The following is a 19,442-nucleotide window of genomic DNA, read 5'->3' as shown; positions in this document are numbered from 1 at the left end:
CTGATACAAGCCAAGATGCCATTGGCCTTCAATAAAGCAGAGTTAGGTTTCATCTATGCAATTGTATTTTTTTGAAAGTTCCACAGCCCGTCCCTCTGACAGCACGTTTCCTCTCAGTGTTTCTCCAGGCGCTGCTCGTGTTTGGAGCTGATAACGCCTCGTGCTCAGTGTGATCTGAGCTGAACAGGTGCCTCCCCCGCACTCCCCTGTTTGCAGCCTCTCCCCATCCCAAATGCAAGGTCAGAGCCAGTGCCAAAGCTCCAAATCAGCAAGAGTTTGGACTGTTGGGAAGTTCATAACAACATTAAAATTAGAAAACTAATAGAATGTGCATAAGATTTCTGGGAAATTTCATCCATATGCATGCGAGTGGGAAATTTGTTCTGTCCCAGCTCTGCTCTGGCTGCACACCTTGATGGAGATCGCTGCTTCGTGTCACTCAGGCCTGATAAAGGTGCTTTCTAAAACTCCAAAACAGAGTCTTAGAGAGCTTATTTGCCGCCACTTTCAGTATCACCAGAACAGTGAACGGTCCTGCCTCCCACGAGTTTTCCACTAAAAGCGCAAGGTGCTTCTCTCATCACCCAGTGCCTCCATCCCACACCATCTCCCCACCCGCATCTCCAGCCACTACTACATCTTTCTTGCTAATGCTGTGCTAGATTAAATCCACTCTGGTGAAATGCACAGTTGGTGTGTCGAGGGCCATGAATTACAGGCTGCCCCCTCACCCTGACCCAGCCACCCACACAGCAGCACAGGGAGAAAATAAGATAAAACAAAGCAGTGGATTAAAACAAAAACTACTGGAGGAAAGCCCAAACCCACTCTGGTTTTGCTTGCAATACAGTTGAGTCAAGTTGCCAATCCACCAAGTCAATCAGTTTATTTACCCAACACACAGAACAGCTCGAGGTGGGTGCCTCCAGAGAGGAACCCTGAACGCAGAAATCCCTGGGCACTTGTAGCCTCACGATCTAAACTCCCCACCCCTTAACACAACAGCTCCGACCAGCAGCAATAGTAAGGTCTGGGGTTTCCCCATTCCTCAGCGGGTCCCTTTGTTGTCTCGAGGCCGGCTTCTCTCCGAGGTTGCTGCGTCAGCTGCCAATGGAAGCAGCCTTCCTTGCTTCCTCATCTCCCAGCTCAGAACAGATCTGGGGCCTTCTTTGCAGAAACAGGGAAAAGTTGGGCACATCTGGATGAAAGTCCACAGCTGGCGGCCTCAGGCTCCAGCAAATTCAGCTGCAAATGCTTAAGCAAGTTCTGTAGAAGCAGCATCACAAACAGCACAACAGGCTCGCAGTGACAACAGCTGCTCAGGGCCTTTGGCAGCAGGAGCCCGCCTGCCCACGGCCCCTTTCCAGCACTCTCGCTCGCTCAGCCCTCTGCCGTGCCTGCGACGCTCCTCTGCGCCCGCGTCCAGAGACCGCAGCCAGCATTCCTTGTGCAGCACGGGGCTCGTCAGAGATGTGGTTGCCTTGGAGCTGAGGAAGGTAACTGGGAAGGGCCGAGGGTGGCAGATTCGGCCCTCTCAGGCTGAAGGCTGCCCTGCTCCAGGCAGGGCTCTTCCCCTCCAACAAGCTTCTGCTCCCTGCCCGGGCGCTCTCCTCCACGCGCTGCTGCCCGTTGCTTATTGGCTGATGGCTTTTCCCAAGACTGGTGCCCGTCTCTGGCTCAGGGAGGCTGCACGCTGGGGCTCTCCAGCCAGCCTGGGAGAAGCCACATTGGGAAGTGTCCCCAAACCGCAGCCGATCCGACCAGGACCCAGCGCCGAAGTGCCTGACGCTCTGGGCAGGGCAGAACCATCTCTGCCTGGCCTAGAGCGCGATGGTAGGGGAGCGCTCGGTCCTCCAGGAGACAGCAGCTCTCCGCATCGTCCCCAGGTCCCAGCGCGGGCGACCCTCGTGGCTGAGCACCGAGAGCAAGATCCCCGGTGTCTGGGAGGACTTGGCCGGTGCCCTCGGTGTCCTGTGAGGGAGAGGCCTCAGTGGCCCCTGTGAGGGCGAGAGGCCTCGGGGAGCCCCCTGCGAGGGGGAAGAGGCCTCGGGGAGCCCCCCGCGAGGGGGAAGAGGCCTCGGGGAGCCCCCCGCGAGGGGGAAGAGGCCTCGGGGTGAGCCCCCCACGAGGGGCGAGAGGCCTCGGGGTGAGCCCCCCACGAGGGGCGAGAGGCCTCGGGGTGAGCCCCCCACGAGGGGCGAGAGGCCTCAGTGCCTGACCCCAAGCCCTCCCCGCGCAGCAAGGCCCGCGGCTCGCGGGAGGGTGCGACGCATCTCGGCTCTGCGCAGCCCCAGGAGAAACGACGTCCGCTCCCGGAGACCTCGACCGGCTCCGCCGCCCCCGCCCGCCGCCCCGGACCCCTCAGAGCGGCCCCGGCGTCAGGCGGGGACGGACGCGGAGCCCCCCCCCGCCTCGCCGAGCGCTCAGAGCCCCTGCCCGGCGGGCGCCAGCGTCTCCTGCAGCACCAGGTGCAGCAGGTGGTTCTGCTCGGCGCCCAGCAGCGGCCACAGCTCGGCCTGCAGCGCCCGCAGCGCCCGCGCGTCCTTCTCCTGGCACGCCAGCACCGCCGACTGCAGCAGCAGGAAGAGCTCCGGCGGCAGCGGCCCCGCCGCCGCCCCCCCCGCGCCGCCCCCGGGCCCCGGCCCCGCGCCGCCCGCGCCCCAGCAGTACCGCTCCAGCGTGCGGGCGTGCTCGGGGGGCAGCTTGGCCGGCGGCGGCTGCAGCAGCAGCAGCAGCAGCACCCGCGACACCTCGCAGCGCGCCAGCAGCTCCGGGCAGGCGCCCCCCGCCGCCCCGGCCCCCGCCAGCGCCTGCGCCCGCGTCAGCGCCGCCAGCGCCCCCGCGTAGTCGCGGCCGAGCAGCAGGCAGGAGGCGCGCTCGGCCAGGCAGCGCAGCGACTCCACCGGCAGCCGCGCCGCCGCCAGCAGCTCCGCCGCCCGCTGCAGGGGCGCGGCGGCACGGGCCGGGCGGCCGGTGTCCCGCAGCGCCGCCGCCAGCTCCAGGCACGGCCCGGCCGCCGGCGCCGGCTGCCCCCGCTCCAGGTGCAGGCGGGCGGCGAAGGCGCCGCAGCTCTGCGCCGCCGCCGCGTGTTCGCCGAAGCCGCCGCGCAGCGCCAGCCGCTGCCGCAGGTCCCGCTCCTGCCGCAGGAACAGCCGCGCCGCCTCGGCCAGCGCCGCCGCCTCGGCGGGGCCGTGGAACAGGCTCTGGGCGCAGCGCGCCACGGCCAGCTGGCACCAGGCCGCGTAGGGCAGGCTCTCCTGGGCGCGCAGCTCCCGCGCCAGCGCCGCGAACTGCTCCGCCGCCTCCGCCACGTTCGGCTTCCGCAGGAACCGCCGCCGCAGCTTGGCCGACACCAGCCGGTACCGCGATAGGAAGTCTCCGCCGTCGCCGCCTCCGCCGCCGCCGAGTCCCGGCCCGGAGCCGCCCGCCCCGCCGGGGCCGGGCCCGGAGCCGCCCGCGCCCGACAGCATCGCGGGGACCGGGCCGAGCGCGGACCGCTGCGGGTCACGTGGCCGGGGGGGCCGCGGGCGGGGCCAGTCTGGGGAGTTGACCAATCAGTGAGCGCGGTCGGCTTGAGGGCGGAGTCAATGGCGGAATTGGCCAATCAGTGAGCGCCGGCGGCGCGGGGGCGTGGCCAACGGCGGAAGCGGCCAATCAGTGACTCCGCTTTACGTAACGTAACGGCCTCTGGTGTCGCTGGAGCAGCGACGCGGGGACCGAAGCCTCCGCCCCAGAGCTCTCCCCTCGCTCCCTGCCCGGGCTGGGATGCTGGGGCTCTTTCCTCCTGCAGCTCCCACCTCTCTTTCCCACATCTCTGCAGCACTCGGGGCTTTCTGATAATTCACCAAAATTTCTAGCTTCGTTAGTCAGTTTATTTGATCCCTTGTGCTTATATTGTTAATGTCCTTGCTTGGTGGCTTCATGTTGCCGGTGCCACCCTGTTTCTTCTTTTCTGAGTAATCCCTTCTGTCTTATCTTTCTTATTTCTTAAGCAAATCTCATACTCATTCCAGAAACATTCCTGGTGCTCGTTTTCTTCTGGTTTTTCATTAGCCTGCACCAGGAGGTAAGGCATGAGCCCCCAGAGCGCGGTGGGGCTCACCACCGAGCAGAGGCACCCGTGGAGTGGGGGGATCCGGCCCTGGGCTGCCTGTGGAAACACAGCTTATCCCACCACAGGAAGCCCAAAGCCTTGGGAAGGCCATTGGCCGCGAGCGGAAGGAGCGAGCTTGTCATCACGCGAGAGCAGAGCTGCGCTACGAAAGCATCGTCAGAGCCCAGGGCACGCTGGGCTGGCAGCGGGCACCGCAAAGCGAGTCCCAGCCTGCTGGCTGCTGGCATCCTGTCACCTGTGGCCAAGGAAGGACGTTTGTCCGCTGTTTGTTCGCTCCACGGCCAAGGAAGGACGCTCCGCTGTTCGCTGTTGGTTCCACCGCGCTCCTCTCCCAGCGCCGCAGGCACCAGCCGGTGTCTCCAAGCAAAGTCAAGCAGCACCCACCGGGCCAGGTGGCTATAGGCATTTTCAAACGTGGTGTTTTACCTCCTGGAGCAGAGCTGGCGACCAGCGTGCTGTTCTTCTTGAGCTGTCTCTAGGTGCCTAGCTGATGTGCTGCTCTCTGGGAGGCTGACGGTGGACTCGCTGCGCTGCTTGCAGGGGTGCAGCCCCTCTTTTTTCCCACCATGGCTCTCTCCTGTGCGTTGAGGCTACTGCACCGGCACCCTCGCCCTTCGAGTGCTCTCCTGAGCAGCCTGTCTGGCTGGGACCACAGTGCGCTGAAGGAGAAGTTAGCAGCAAATTGGAAGGAGAAGGAAAAGGTCAGAGAGGGCGGCAGCCTGCCAGGTTCCTCCTGGGAGGAGAGGTACAGATCTTCCAGCATTACCAAACACTCTAGCAAAGCACCGTGCGCATGAGGTGGTTAAAGTAGTGGCTTTGGCATTTCCCTGGTAGGTACAGAAGAGCCAGGGCTCAGCTGGCTTCCCTAGAGCTTGGCCTGTGGGCAGGAATAATGGAAAAGACAAATATAAGTGTTGAAAAGGAAAGCTTCAGAAATGGAGCAGTTGCCATGCTGGCAAGCAAAAGAGAATAGTCCATTTGATTTCCAGTTCTGTGCCTGAAAGTAGTTGGCACTGGGTGCTTTGGAGGCAGCTCCAAAAACCCCAGTAAGCAGTATCAGCCACTTATCCCCCTGTGGGGTGGGGTTCTCCATGGGCTTAGTGAGTCAGTACTTGATGGATAGTTATGATGGTTTGGATCAGATCCACCTCACTCCTTACTCTGTCTTTTCTGGGTTTTTTTAAAATCAGATTTCACGTGTTTTGTTCTTGCTTTCCTGGCCTCAGGTCAGAGTAGCAGCAAGTGCTGAGGTTCAGCCCTAAACAGTTGCTGTGTGAGTGGCTGGGTCAGGGAGAGGGGGCAGCCTAAAATTCCTGGCCGTCAACACACAAACTGTGCATTACACCATGGTGGATTTAATCTAGCACGGCATTAGCAAGAAAGATGTAGTAGTGGCTGGAGATCCTCTCGAGGGGGATCAGAAAGATACCTGGGTTACTCAGGACACGCAGGCATCACTAGTCAACCTACCAAAGGCTCAGCCTGTCCTCTGGAGAGCTGGTTGTAGTGGTTCCTGGGTTGCTCTTCCAGCCACAAGTATTCAGCACTAGGAAGGTACCATGAAAAAGGAGTTTGGATGTTCACAGCCATTGCTGGTGCAGAGCCTATACCAGAGTGGTCCTGGTCATGAAGCAGCTGGCAGGGATCTTATGCTGTAAGTACCATGAGGTGAGTAGCTCTGGGTGCTAATATGTGCTTTTCAGGCTAGCAAATGCAGTGACTCCACTGTGGAGACTTTCTTATCAAGAGCAGCTTCAGGTAAGATGTACTTACTTGGACTTCTCTCTGTTGTGTTGCCCCAACAGTACCTCCTCCTGCCCTTTAGCAACCGCCTATAGCATCTTAGTTGCTTAGTGCTGTAAACTCTTCAGACCTCATTTACTGCTGCTTTAATTCTTCAGTAACCGTGAAGGATAGAGCTGGGAGGGTCCCTGTGGGTGGTGTGACCACCAGCAGCACAGAGGATGGGCACTCGCACAGAGATCCTGTCCAATGTAGGACGGCTGGCTCACTGGGGCTTCGGGATGGACCAAGCGCTCCATGCCAGTGCTTGGGGACCATGGATGCAGGATTTCTCTCTCTCCATGTTGCCCCAAGCAGCCACAGTGGAGAGAAAGGCAGAATTCCTCTGGGGCTACATCCCCCTTGCAGTATTCCCTCCTGTTGGCCTTCCCAGAGGTGGGTGATGAAGAGCTGCCCACCATTGTGTGGTCCTGTGAGAGCATTTCTGGCTTAGGACTCCTCTGCAGGTAAAATATGAAAGCCAGAGGAAGATTTTGCAGATGCTGACATCTCGTCTTGAGGAGCTGGGCGTAGATGTGCAGAAACCTGGTGGACTCTGCTGTCCTCTCCGGCCTGTAGTCCCTTCAGTGAGTATCCCATGGGAACGCTGTCCCCTCTGAGCCACTCACAGCCCCCTTCTCGACTCCCAAAGAGTCTCATGGTGGGGATTACTTGGTGGCAGAGAACATGTCTGTGGCAGTCCCTGCTAGCTTCTGCTTTGCAGCCTGTGACTGCTGCAGTGACACAAACCCAGAGATCAGGAAACTTTCGTGCCCAAGCTTTCCCTCATATACCTGCCACCATTCTGTCACAGCCATTTCTTCTTCTTGTGGAGAAGAACTGTGGGTCTCATGCAAAAGTTCTGTTTCCACATTTTGGACATTCACGTGTATCGTCTCGTGTCACCAACAGAACAACCAGAGTGGGATTGGACTTTCCTCCATTAGTTTTTCTATTGATCCAAGGCTTTACATCTCCTTCTTTTCTCCATCAGCCCGTCATTAATGGCTACCGAAACAAATCTACTTTCTCAGTGAACCGAGGACCGGACGGGAACCCCAAAACTGTGGGGTTGTACGTGGGAACTGGCAGAGGTCAGCACACGACAAGGAGCTGGGTAGAAAACTGCTGGCATGGGGTGGGCTGGGACTCTGCTGTGACAGCCTCAGCCTGAGAAGCCTGAGTGCTGGGAGATGCCAACAGAAACACTGCTGAGTCCAGGGCAACAATTTGAGAACTTCAGCTCAAGACCTTCTTAAGAAACACCAGCTTCTAATCTGCTAAATACAGCAGTAAGGACAAAAGCTGTGGTAGCAACTCTTCCAGGATTTAGCTTTGTTATTCTTAATTCTGCTGTTCCTGTGGTTTTGGTGTGCTCCAGGAGCCTGTGCTGAGCAGGGAGGGCATGGGGGGTGGTGGACCACGTTCATAGGTAGCAGAGCAATGTTGAAGCATTCACCTTCCCTGGAGGTGTTTAAAAGATGGGTGGATGAGGTGCTGAGGGACATGGTTTAGTGATTGATGGGAATGGTTGGACTCGTTGATCCAGTGGCTCCTTTCCAACCTAGTGATTCTATGATTTGGAATGTGTGAGGCAGTTTGTGTTGGTGCAATGAAGATGTGAGCTGTGTGCTCCTGGCAAGCTGCTCGGCGGTGAACTGGCTCACACCGTCGATACTAGGTTCTGCTTCTCAGCACCCATAGCAAGAGGCACTGGGGTGGTTGCTCTGTACTTTTCTCATTGGAAAATAATGCCATGGATGCATTTTACCTCTGACAGCAGAAGTTTAGCATGTAAGCTGAAGTGGGAATGCTGTCTTCCAGGCAACATAAACTACTGTGCTGCTGTAGACCCACACTGTTATTCTCCCATTAGAAAACCAGCCTTTTCTGCTCTGGCTTTCTTATTTCAAGAGGGTAGTGGCTCCTTTGGGAGCTGCTAGAAGAGATTCAAAAAGCTCCTTTGTGGAAGTCAGTGACAGTAATCACTGGCAAAGGGAATTCTGGCAGGTCCTGCAGACTGTGCGTACCCAGAATGTTACAGGATTTACTGGGGCACTTAGACACCATTTTTTTCTTCTTTTTTTTAGAAACAATGGGAGAATTCGAGGGAAATGCCTTTCCACAGTTTATCCTGTCAGATGCTACAGTCGTTTACGTGCCCTGAACAAAACAATTAAATACCTGTCTGTCTCTCTCTCCAGCAAAAAATATTGTCTGCGTGAAAGCCAACCACGTGGAGAACATACCCCTGAAACACAAACAAGTAGCCCAGGTAAATAAGTCATGTCTGTCCCTAGTCTGGAATAGAGGGACTGCCATAGCTGGTATTTGGGAGAACATTGGAATTTTATTTACACAGAGTTTTCACTTCCATTTCTATCTTCTGAAAAGTTTCAGGCCTGATGCTGGTTGATGAATATATATTGGTTTGAAATTTATATTGGTATGTTAATGTTGCAGCCTCTAAGCTGTCTCAAAGAACAAAATCAATCAAGTAGCAATGAATTCCTGCCAATCTATTAAAACACACAAGAATTGCAAATGGAAATTATTAAAATGCCTTGTCTTCCAAGAACTTGGAAAAGGAAATCAAACAGAAAAAATGGATGATACTGCTGGAAGGGCCACCCACTTGGGGTGCACAGAATTATGCTAAGACCAGGTTCTTCACTGCCCTACAAGTGCTGTTTCCCCTCTGCTCAGTGCTACGAGGAGTTCATCCGTTGCTCACCCCTGGACTCCTGTCTCCTCTTCCATGAAGGCGGACACTGGCGGGAGCTCGTGGTACGCACCACCAGCCGTGGCCACACCATGGCTATCGTCACCTTCCACCCCCAGGAGCTGGGCCAGGTGAGTGCATGCAGCACAAGGCTCCTGGCAGGAGGCACATCAGGGTGTCTGGCTGACCTGAGCTCACTGGCTGTGTCACTGGGGGGAGAGAGGTGTCTAATCAGGTTACCCAACCATCCAGCTCTTCCTTTCTTGCTCTTGATAGGAGGAACTGGCTACTCAGAAAGCATTGCTTAAGGAGTTCTTCACGTGTGGACCTGGAGCAGTTTGTGCCTTGACTTCACTTTACTTCCAAGAGAGGTATGTGTCTTGATATCTCTACAACTACCTGAAAGGAGGTTGTGGAGAGGAGGGAGCTGGCCTCTTCTCCCAAGTGACAGGGGACAGGACGAGAGGGAAAGGCCTCCCGCTCTGCCAGGGGAGGTTCAGGCTGAACATTAGCAAAAAAATTTTCATGGAAAGGGTCACTGGGCACTGGCAGAGGCTGCCCGGGAAGGTGGTTGAGTCACCTTCCCTGGAGGGGTTTAAGTGACGGGTGGACGAGGAACTGAGGGACATGGTTTAGTATTTGATAGGAATGGTTGGACTCAGTGATCCAGTGGGTCTTTTCCAACCTGGTGATTCTATGATTCTATGATATAGAGAAAGACTGGAAATAAAGCCATGTCCTTTTTCTTCTCCTGCTCTGATTACGTTCAAATTCTACCAGTTCAGGGAGTTCTTGGAGAGAATGACAGATGTTTGGATGCCTCTTGCAGACATGGTTTTAAGATGGCCACATCTTGTATTTTTCCAGACTTGCAATAATTGAAAACTCTATGGCTCCACCTCGCGGGAGTTCTGAGCCTGGGAAACTAAAGGAAAAAACCTACAATTACTTTCCCGTAACAGTAAATTGCATTAGCAGCAAAACTAGGGAATAGAGCCTAGGCCCGCAGCCTTCTGCAAAGTCCTTCTCATCCTTTTAAAGAATTCTAGGCTGTGCAAGTTACAGTTCTCTTACAAAGAATCACAGTTCCTTGATCCTCTTGAAAGGCTCACGTGAAATAAAAGTTGGTAGGGGGAAAAACCATCCTCCTCTGCACCCTGGGAGTGGAAATGGAAGTCAGCTGCATTTCTGCTGCCTTCTAACAGCTGGTTTTTTGTGTGCTCTGCTAGCACCATGACACGCTGCTCCCACGAGCAGTCCCCCTTCCAGCTCCTTCACGGAGAACCGCACATCTTTGAAGAAATACTCGGCCTGAAGTTTCGCATCTCTCCGGATGCCTTTTTCCAAGTAAACACAGGTGGAGCAGAAGTTCTGTACCAGGCGGTCAGGGAGCTGGGTCAGGCTGGTGGGGACACCGTCCTCCTCGACATCTGCTGTGGAACAGGTGAGCAGTGGCCCCACTATCCAAAGGCTTGTTTCTTCAGCAGGGCTGTATGGGATATTTTTGTATCCCTTGTTTCCAGGCACAATTGGTCTCTCTCTGGCTCACCAAGTGTCCAAGATTATTGGTATTGAGGTGGTGGAGAAAGCAGTAGAGGACGCCAGGTGGAATGCAGCGTTCAATGGTGAGTTCAAGCTTGCTGTGGCAGAAAGTTGCAAGCTAACTGCTGAAAAATCGGAGGCAGAAGTGAGCGGAGTGATGCTAACAGGTTACCTCCACGCAGCAAAGGGCGGTGCTTTGTGTTATGTCTAAGGTCTGGTGAGACTGACTCCGCTCAGTTCATGCGGTTTCTTCTTGTTTCACAGGAATTTCAAACTGTGAGTTTCACAGTGGAAAGGCAGAGGCCGTGTTACCACAACTCCTGTCATCGTGGGAGGATTCTCAACCTCTTGTTGCTGTGGTGAACCCATCTCGAGCTGGGCTCCGTAAGAGAATATGTTATTTATTTTCATCTTGAAAAAAGAGAATTTTGAACAAGTTCTGTGAGACCCGTTACACTAGCTCCAGACCCTCTGCTCACTTTGTCTTTAGTTTCTCACCTTCTTGCTGACAGCAGCTAAAATCTCAGAGTCTGCTTTTTTCAGTATCATTATCATGTTTTCTTTTTGGAACAGACAGCTCTAATATTTTTTTTCCCATTTTTCATAGGCTCACAGAATTATTTAGGAGAGAAGGAGCCTCTGAGGCTCTGTGGTGCAGTCTCCAAACTAAAGCAAGGCCAACTTCAAAGCTGCATAAGGCTGCACAGGGCTATAAAGCCCAGCTGAGATTTGAATGTGCTCAGGGGTGGATACCCTGTCTTGAAATTTTTTTTCCTAATATATTTAATCATCATTTCCCCTTGCTTCAGTGCATCTATTGACATTCATCTTCTTGTGCTTCTCTGAGAAGATTCTGGCTCCATTTTTGTAATCCCCCATGAGGCTCTGGAGGACATCAAGTAGATCCCTGCCTACCTTCTCTTTCCCAGGGTGAACGACCCCAGCCCTCACACCCTCCTTGAACATGCCATGCCCCAGCCCTCTAACTGTCTCCAATGGACTTGCTCCAGTATGTACTGGGAAGTCCTAAACTGGTGCTGGTGCCCAGACGCAGTCTCACAACCATGTATGGAAGGTTTTATGTGCCTCTGTTCAATTAAGTAACATTTTTCCTCTGATGCTTCATCCCCCTGGGAAGCAGAGGGATTCTCCTGCTGCTCTTCTCTGCCAAATCGCCTGAGCTGTTAGCAGCGTGGGTTGCACCGCTGGCCTCCTAAGAGCCTGCATCTGAGACAGGACATGGCAAAAAGTGTATATTACTTTTTCCCTGTGTTTTCACCAGTTCAATGCAGTTCTGTGATAACTGCTGTGCCATCACCCATTCTGGAGAGCTCTTGGTGGTGATGCATCACTGTAAAAGCACAGTGTCTTTTCTTTGCAGATTACAGGGTTGTGCGAGCGATCCGAAACTGCAAGTCCATCCGAAGGCTCCTCTACATCTCCTGCAAGCCAGAGGGTGAAGCTATGAGGAACTTTCTTGAGTGAGCAGCCTCCTCTCTTCTTTTCTACTGACCTGAGTGACAGACCCTATTCTGTCCAGACAATCTGACCTTGGCTTAGGAAGGTTTTTGTTGCAACTGAATTTCACTGAGCCCTGCAGGTGTGATCTAGGACTAGGCACTGCATGGTCAGAAGCGATTTATGCTTCTGTGGTACTTTAGGTTTACCTGCAAGCTGCACTCACTAGTATAAGGTGGTTGGTATTCTTTGGGGCTTATGATCCAGCAATATGCTTTAGTGCACCAGTAAGAAATAGAAAACAATGCAAACAGGCTATAATGGCATTACACATCATTTCCCAACAAAACAGCACATCTGGATGTGGGATACAGAGTCCAGTGAGTTTATTGGAGGAAGACTGGCCCCCAGCCAGTGAAGCCAAGGGGATTAGTCACCTGCCTATGGTTAAGCACACAGTGAAGTCTTGATCTGGGACAAATCTGCCTGCAGGTCACACATGGAGGTAGTGCAAAACTGAGGCTTATTTCCTAAAGGTATTAAGTATCTCCCAGCTGGGATGGCTTGTGAGAAAGGGAGCTTTAAACCTGCCACTGGCTCTTCAGCTTGTCTGTGAGGTTTTCAGAGCTGGTTTGGGATTTAGTGTGGATGGTCCCAGCCCTCACCCAGTGTCAGCTGCAGACTCTGAGGGATGTTAGCCAAACACATAAACCTCCTTAGAGCATTGTCTGTGCCACGGTGCTGCTGATAATGCTGGGAAGGCTTCTGCTGCTGGTCTAAAGGATGCTCTCTTTGCTTTCCACAGGCTGTGCTGCCCACCCAACCCAGGGAAGAAGCTGGCAGGAGAGCCATTTGCCCCCATGTTAGCCATGCCCTTTGATATGTTCCCTCATACCCTTCATTGTGAGCTGGTCCTGCTGTTCACCCGCTGACAAGGAGGCAGCTCTGAGAGCCTGGGAAGCAGATGCCTGCTGTCCTGAAGACTGGAGCCAGTGTAGCTGGGATTTTAACTTATTTTCTTGAAAGCTGTATAACAATAAAGAATTTTGCTTTTTCTCTTACTTTGGGTTGTCCAACTACACTGCTCTAAGAACACACTTGGATTTCTTGGGTGAAAAGGCTCTCTGTAGCATCTCATTACCCTTCCCTCCCCTGCAAACCTATTCTTGGGCTGTTGGTTAAAGCAGCCTGGAAAATACTGTCTCCCTGGTATTGTGGGTTTTCACCATCAACATGCAAATACAAAGCACTAAAATCCACTGTATTTTCTAATACTGCCATGCTATTAGTTCTCTGCTTGCTTCTATGATATTTCAGGTGTTTTTCAAGTTGACAGTGAACTTGCTTTTATGTTGTATTGAAGTTACCTTTTGGTTTATCCTGGTCATCTAGGCTAGACCAGTATTAGGACACATTTCTACACCCAGGGTGTTAAAATTGACTCTTTCCTCTGACAGAGTAGTTTCTTATCTGATTTGGGTGAATCAAGGCTGATAAACTCCCAAGGAAACAGACAGCGCCGTCTGTGTTTTTCAGACTTTTACCTCCAGTCCTAAGGAACCTTGAGCTTGGAATAATAACAACAACCACCAGTTCTCAAGCCATAAGGGCTTAAAATACGTGGGTTTGGGACTCAAGACTTATTATACCACTAGAAAGGGAAGTGATGGGAGATTCCTGATGGGAATAGGTTGTATCACTCTTCTACTATCCCAGGAATGTAAGATTTCTGCATGCTGTTACAGCCTCTTGTTTTCACTTTACAGTGAGGGATGTGGTTTTCTAGCAGTTCTGTTTTGAATAATTGTACCTTGGCTTCTTGCTGCGAGATCTGAATGGATTTTTGCTTGGCCTGACTATGCTTTCTCAAAAGGAAATCTGTTGCAATTAGAGGGGGTAGATAATGACTTTAAATCAGGAAGGAGCAGAGGATCAGGAAGCCTTTCCACTAGCTTTTGGAGAGCTGAGCATAGAGGACAGGTTTCTCCTGCCTTGGGGAAGGGTGGCACAAGTGGCCTCATTGTCCCTTTTGAGCATCAGGTTCCAGGAGAGCCACAGGGACAAGACATCTTTCCTTTTGCTTTTCTGTGGTACATGTATTAGGCACTATGTTGTTTGCTGTGCGTGTTGAAGCTCAGTACAAGAGACTATGGGCCGCAGGAGACTCCTGCACCCTCTGCTAACGTGTTTTTGTTTTCCCGCTAACGAACAACCCCGCAAAGGTGTTTGGCTGCCACCCTGCAGCCCGACAAGCAGCTCCATAACAGCTTTGCATGTGTCATTTGTGGAACTGGAGCTTGTCTGGAGCGAGTCCAGAGAAGAGCAACGAGGCTGGTGAAGGGGCTGGAGAACAGGCCTTACGAGGAGCGGCTGAGAGAGCTGGGGGTGTTTAGCCTGGAGAAAAGGAGGCTGAGGGGAGACCTCATTGCTCTCTACAACTACCTGAAAGGAGGTTGTAGAGAGGAGGGAGCTGGCCTCTTCTCCCAAGTGACAGGGGACAGGACGAGAGGGAATGGCCTCAAGCTCCACCAGGGGAGATTTAAGCTGGACATTAGGAAAAAATTCTTCACAGAAAGGGTCATTGGGCACTGGCAGAGGCTGCCCAGGGAGGGGGTTGAGTCACCTTCCCTGGAGGGGTTTAAAGGCCCAGTGGATGAGGCGCTGAGGGACACGGTTTAGTGTTTGATGGGAACGGTTGGACTCGGTGATCCGGTGGGTCTCTTCCAACCCGGTGATTCTGTGATTCTGTGATTTGCGAAGCGCGCAGGGAGCGCGCGGGGCGGGGCGGGCGGGCGCTAGGACCCGGCGCGGCGGAGGCCGCATCCCTCCCGCTCCATCCCCGCCGCCCCTGCAGCTTTATTCCCGTCTCTCCTTCGATGGTGACTGGCTACCTCCCCCCCGGGCCGGCAGCCAGAGCGAGGAGGCCGCGTTAGGCCGGTTCCCGGCATGGCATCCCCCAGGACCGTCACCATCGTCGCCCTCTCGGTGGCCCTGGGGCTCTTCTTCGTCTTCATGGGGACGATCAAGCTGACCCCCCGGCTCAGCAGAGACGCCTACAACGAGATGGTGAGTACAGCAAAGACGCTCTCTCCTCCCCACAACCTCTGCAGCAGGAGCGGTGTTGGCAGCGGGATCCGCAGAAGGGAAGAGCTCCGGAGCCCTGAGCGATGGGAATCGTAGAATCACAGAATCATAGAATCACCAGGCTGGAAAAGACCCACCGGATCACCGAGTCCAACCATTCCCATCAATCACTAACCCATGTCCCTCAGCACCTCGTCCACCCATCCCTTAAAGCCCTCCAGGGAAGGGGACTCAACCCCCTCCCTGGGCAGCCTGTTCCAGCGGAGAGAAGGGAAGAAGCTTATCTGTCTTCTTATTTGAGGGATGCAGGTAACGCAGAATGCTGAGGATGTCCTGGCAGCCCTTACCCTGAGCCCATCCGTGGATAAATCCCATGTGGATAGGGATGGGAAGGTGAGGAGGCTGGGGCGGCACCGGTGCCCGCAAAAAGATGGGGACACAAGGGTTTCTGAAAAGCGAGGTCTGAAGAAGCGCCAGCCGTAGCAGGCAGGTAGAGCTGATTCCTGGGAGAACACCTGCCCCTGGGCTGGGGGAAGGAAAAGCAAATGCCTGCTTTGGCAGCCAGACAATCATCCTCAAAATTCTGTGCTTTAAAGCAAGGATAATGCCTGTCCCGACCTCACCAGACTCGCGCAGGGATTAATTCATGACTGTGAAACGCTTTGAGGTTCTTAGCCGGCAGAAGCAGGTATTATTAATAGTCACCTTATTATTCTCTAAAGTGTGGGAAGTGAGCCTCTCCTCCTCTTGCCTAGCGGGAACGGGGTGAGGAAAGGAAGGAACAGTCTGTGTGTGGTTCTCAGCTGGTTTTGCTCCTCTCTGCCCAGGACCAACCCTGCTGCAGAGCTCTGACAGCTGCCGGCAGGCCAGGGACTGCCTGCCACCTTTGGCTCCCTTGGTTATGTTTGTTTATTCTCTTGCCGTCATCCCCTCCTCGCCTCCCCCCCCCCCTTATATTTATTGCAGCGGCTGAAAACTGTTGGTATAATTTTTGTGCACCAAAAAAAAAAATACTGCTGGAAGTTTCCAGCACATTCTGTTCTCTCCCTTTGCTCCACCTGCCCAGCTGCTTTTCCTTAGCTCTCAAATAGCATCAGAATCGCAGTGTGTCTGCAGCACAAGGATCTCACAGAGATGAATTGCCGAGAAGTAGCTCAGGAGTAAGAGACCGAGATAAAACGCCCATGAAACAAAGCTCTTCAGCTTCTGCTACGTAAGGGATAGAAAAAAGCACTGAGATATTACAAGCATTGCAAAATCCCTGCTCTGTGAAGTATTTTGCTTCTCTGTCCCTCTCTGCTTTACTATGAGTCAGGCCTACAGGTAGGAATGATCTGTTTTTACGAAGAGAAAGCAAAGGCACTCGGATATTACAGCGCATGGTTATTCCTAATAGCCCATATTGTAACACGGTCATGGCTCATTTGGCTTCCTGCGTGTGCTGTGCTGCACACCCGGGTGGTCTGTCATGTAATGGGGATGGGTTAGTGAAAAACCTGATCTTGCCAATCAATACGTATGGCTTCTCGCCCCAAGCAAACTGAGAAACTCCCTTTACCTACCAAATACCAAACTTTCAGGTTTTCATTCAGCAAAACCCAGGCACACTAGTTTGTGTATTAAAATACCAGAGTACTCTAGGACACGCTGATAGGATGTTCCTTTATAAAGCTGTGTTTCTCACAAGTATTTAAAAACACTCTGCACTGAGGAGAGGTTTAAAATGCATCCTTAGAATGCATACACTTAAATGTGCTGTAAGATCTTCAGTTATTTAGTAGCAAAAATAACAGCACTGCATGTTTTTTAACCACATGTGAAGTGTCGGCTCCTCCTAGAAGGAAGAAGCAAGATTTTCAGAGAAGTGGGGAATCTGTGTGTGCCTGTGGTGCCAGTTTCCTAAATCACATGGAAGTAAATCTACAATCTGATTAGCGCCTGTGAGAGCTGAACAACTCTGTACCTGAGATTTGGCTTCCATTTACCTCTCCCTGATCAGAAAGCAGAGAACACAGTGGCAAAAATAGCTGCAGGGGTAGAACACTCAAGTGTAAGTGGAAATAATTTCAGTGTCTCCAGTAACTAGGAGCTTTATTAAAATCTATAAAAGAAGGAAATAGTTGACTGAAAAAAAAACAAACCGACAAACAATAAGCCCACAAGCACCTAATGCTCCAACTCAAGAACTGGAGCGTGTATAAGGACAGAGGTTGTTTCTTCCCTGAAACAATGAGGCAACCATATAAGGAGCCTGAGTCTTGCAACTTAAACTGCTTCTAAATCCAGCATAAACCAGGGAGCAAAGGATATCCAATTTTGCTGTCATCTGAGGAAAGAAAGGATCATAAAGGTATGTAAGCATATGTAAGGTTGGTGAATCTCAGCTCTGCTGTACAGTCCCATGCTAGGATTGTATTGCCCATAAACACAGGGATATTCTAAGTTGCTTTGAGGCAGAAAGAGACTTGTGTTTTCACTTGCTGTGCCTTGGCTTTGCAGGGACTAGGTGTGTTGATTATAAAGGACAAGTTGTCCTTAGAGAGAGGTACTGCTTTTCAACAACATGGTTCTGCATTGCTAATTCTAGCAGTCATGATTTTGGATTTCAGGAGAAGGTACATCGGGCCAGGTCCTAGCTCCAAAGATGGGTGCGAGGCTGCGGAACTGTTTTCCAGTGAGGAGACAACACCTTATAAAGGGGGAATTGCAGGTTGATGGTGTTAATATTCCTCTAACAGAAGCTTTAGGGGTATAGATTGGATATTGTGCCAGAAGCGTACCTGAAGTGATCTTTAGGTCATACTGGATGTCAGTCTGTTCCAGTGGAAGTCAGCTTTGCCCTTACTTTCTCACATTATGGTGTTCTTGGCTATTACTGTTTGATTGCAGAAACGAGCATACAAAAGCTACGTGCGGGCCCTCCCCATGCTAAAGAAGATGGGAGTCAGCTCCATTCTTCTCCGCAAGAGCATTGGTGCCCTAGAAGTGGCGTGTGGCATCGTCATGACACTGGTGCCTGGTCGCCCCAAAGACGTGGCCAACTTTCTCCTGCTTCTCCTCGTGCTGGCTGTGCTCTTTTTCCACCAGCTAGTGGGGGATCCACTCAAGCGTTACGCCCATGCCCTAGTCTTTGGGATCCTGCTTACCTGTCGTCTGCTGATTGCCCGCCAGCCTGAAGAGCAACCACCTGAAAAGAGGATCCTGTCAGTGAATGGGGATGAGCAGCCACTCATCCATGAAGCAGCTCCCGAGAAAGGCAAAATGAAGGTATCCTAGTTGAGTGCGTATGAGAAATACGGACCCTCGAGGCAGCTCTCTCCAAAATCACCCACAACATTTGTTGGTTGTTTGGTTTTTTTTTTAATTTACCTATTTATATTTTTTGTCTGTCTAAATAAAGTTGCACTTGGGGTCTGAGAGACACGTGGTATGTCTAAACTGTAGTCTTGCTTTTGCTGGTGCCCTGTCATGTAGATAAATACAAGCTAGCTTTCAGCAGGACAGCTTGGAGGCAGTTAGCAGCCTGGTTGGAGTAGTGCTGGCCTCAGTAGGAGCTGCAAAACCACCCTAAGAGGACAGGCAAAGGCTTGGGCAGGCAGTCATGCAAATTCAGCACTGCTGTAGTGGGGAGATTAGTCCCGGAGTATCAGCCCCAAGCCCCGTGGCAGCTGAAATCCAGCCTGGATGCAATTCTGCTACATGGCAGTCTCAGCAACAGCGGCTGGGCAGAACATAACCAGTGTCCCTGTGCTGGCTTGTGCAGCCCCATCCACAAATATACATTTCCTTTTCCATAGTCCAGGGGGGAAAGGACCCTACTGAGCATAAAAGTGCTGTTTGTTGTGTTCGAGGGAGGGATCCTTTGTCCTTTGCTGCCTCTGTGCCCAGTCCTTACTTTGGACTGGCTATCCAGGGAAATCATGGGATTTAACTATTTACATCTTCCTGGATTTCCACACTTTGCAGAGGCTCTAAAACTGAGGCAATGGCACCTCCTTACCCCTCTTGGCAGAGAGTAAGGATCCCTTGTGAGGGGATGGAGAGCAGAACTGCCCAAGAACTCCAAAACACCTGTCTGCTGTTGGCAAATAGCATCATGCTCCCTGTTTCCTTGCAAGAAAAAAAAATAATCCCTTTTTCTGTATCTATTGAAACTGTATAGACTTGTCAGTTATTGCTGATAGATGAGGGTCTGAATGTGTCCATGTACCTCACCGTTCATCCTGCATATGGCTTTGGTGAGCTGGGGGAAGTCCTCTCACCAGAGCCTGAATCCTTGTGTATTGTGTCTGAAATCTTACAGAGTATCAGAAGAAGCACATGTTACCTCTGAGTTTGTTTTTCTTGATGTTTGTCTGTTTTCACGCTTTCCTTATTTTCTTAATTATTCATGAAAATAAACTTTTTGAAATTTGGAGAAAAAATGTCTTGACAGAAACAAATTTCTTTCTTGAGAGAAGGATCTGAAAATATTTTTCCTGTGCGCAAACACTGCACTTCACGTTGGCAGCATGGTATCAGGGGAATGTCAGAGAAAGACGAAGTGATGCAGGATGGAAGCCATCTGAACCCTGCTGGGCTATATATTAACAACCACAGGCATTTAAAAGAGGTGTTTGAATATTTTTGTGAAACAGAAATTCGTCTCAAATGAATTTCTGCATCAGTACAACGTGGCAGTGAGAAAAGACTTTAAAACTCCAGTAAAATGTATTTTCTCTCTACAGAAACAAATGATGG

The 19,442-nt window shown here is 52.2% G+C and overlaps 3 protein-coding genes across 4 annotated transcripts; 2 read left to right on the top strand and 1 right to left on the bottom strand.

Annotated features, from left to right (window-relative positions):
- Positions 1–860: 860 nt before the first annotated feature.
- LOC138726017 (40-kDa huntingtin-associated protein-like) lies at positions 861–3,483 on the bottom strand. Its single transcript, XM_069867373.1, has one exon. The coding sequence runs from the start codon at positions 3,468–3,470 to the stop codon at positions 2,424–2,426; it is 1,047 nt and encodes a 348-aa protein (XP_069723474.1). The 5' UTR covers positions 3,471–3,483; the 3' UTR covers positions 861–2,423.
- A 328-nt stretch (positions 3,484–3,811) lies between these two features.
- TRMT2B (tRNA methyltransferase 2 homolog B) lies at positions 3,812–12,679 on the top strand. Of its 2 annotated transcripts, XM_069867400.1 has the most exons (12): positions 4,115–4,859; positions 5,818–5,872; positions 6,364–6,483; positions 6,891–6,990; positions 8,101–8,171; positions 8,603–8,749; positions 8,895–8,989; positions 9,848–10,062; positions 10,142–10,243; positions 10,425–10,544; positions 11,542–11,641; positions 12,424–12,679. In XM_069867400.1, the coding sequence occupies exons 1-12, from the start codon at positions 4,681–4,683 to the stop codon at positions 12,548–12,550; spliced, it is 1,431 nt and encodes a 476-aa protein (XP_069723501.1). In that variant the 5' UTR covers positions 4,115–4,680; the 3' UTR covers positions 12,551–12,679. The 2 variants fall into 2 exon arrangements, with proteins under 2 accessions (XP_069723502.1, XP_069723501.1); XM_069867401.1 differs by lacking the exons at positions 6,891–6,990; positions 8,101–8,171 and having other exon boundaries at positions 3,812–4,859.
- Positions 12,680–14,503: 1,824 nt separating this feature from the next.
- Positions 14,504–18,832, top strand: TMEM35A (transmembrane protein 35A). Its single transcript, XM_069867673.1, has 2 exons — positions 14,504–14,684; positions 17,592–18,832. Exons 1-2 carry the CDS (start codon positions 14,565–14,567, stop codon positions 17,976–17,978), a joined length of 507 nt encoding a protein of 168 aa, XP_069723774.1. The 5' UTR covers positions 14,504–14,564; the 3' UTR covers positions 17,979–18,832.
- Positions 18,833–19,442: the final 610 nt, after the last annotated feature.

Source organism: Phaenicophaeus curvirostris, chromosome 13 (genome assembly GCF_032191515.1).
Source record: "Phaenicophaeus curvirostris isolate KB17595 chromosome 13, BPBGC_Pcur_1.0, whole genome shotgun sequence".
NCBI lineage: Eukaryota > Metazoa > Chordata > Aves > Cuculiformes > Cuculidae > Phaenicophaeus > Phaenicophaeus curvirostris.
This window is presented reverse-complemented; position numbering and strand designations above follow the sequence as displayed.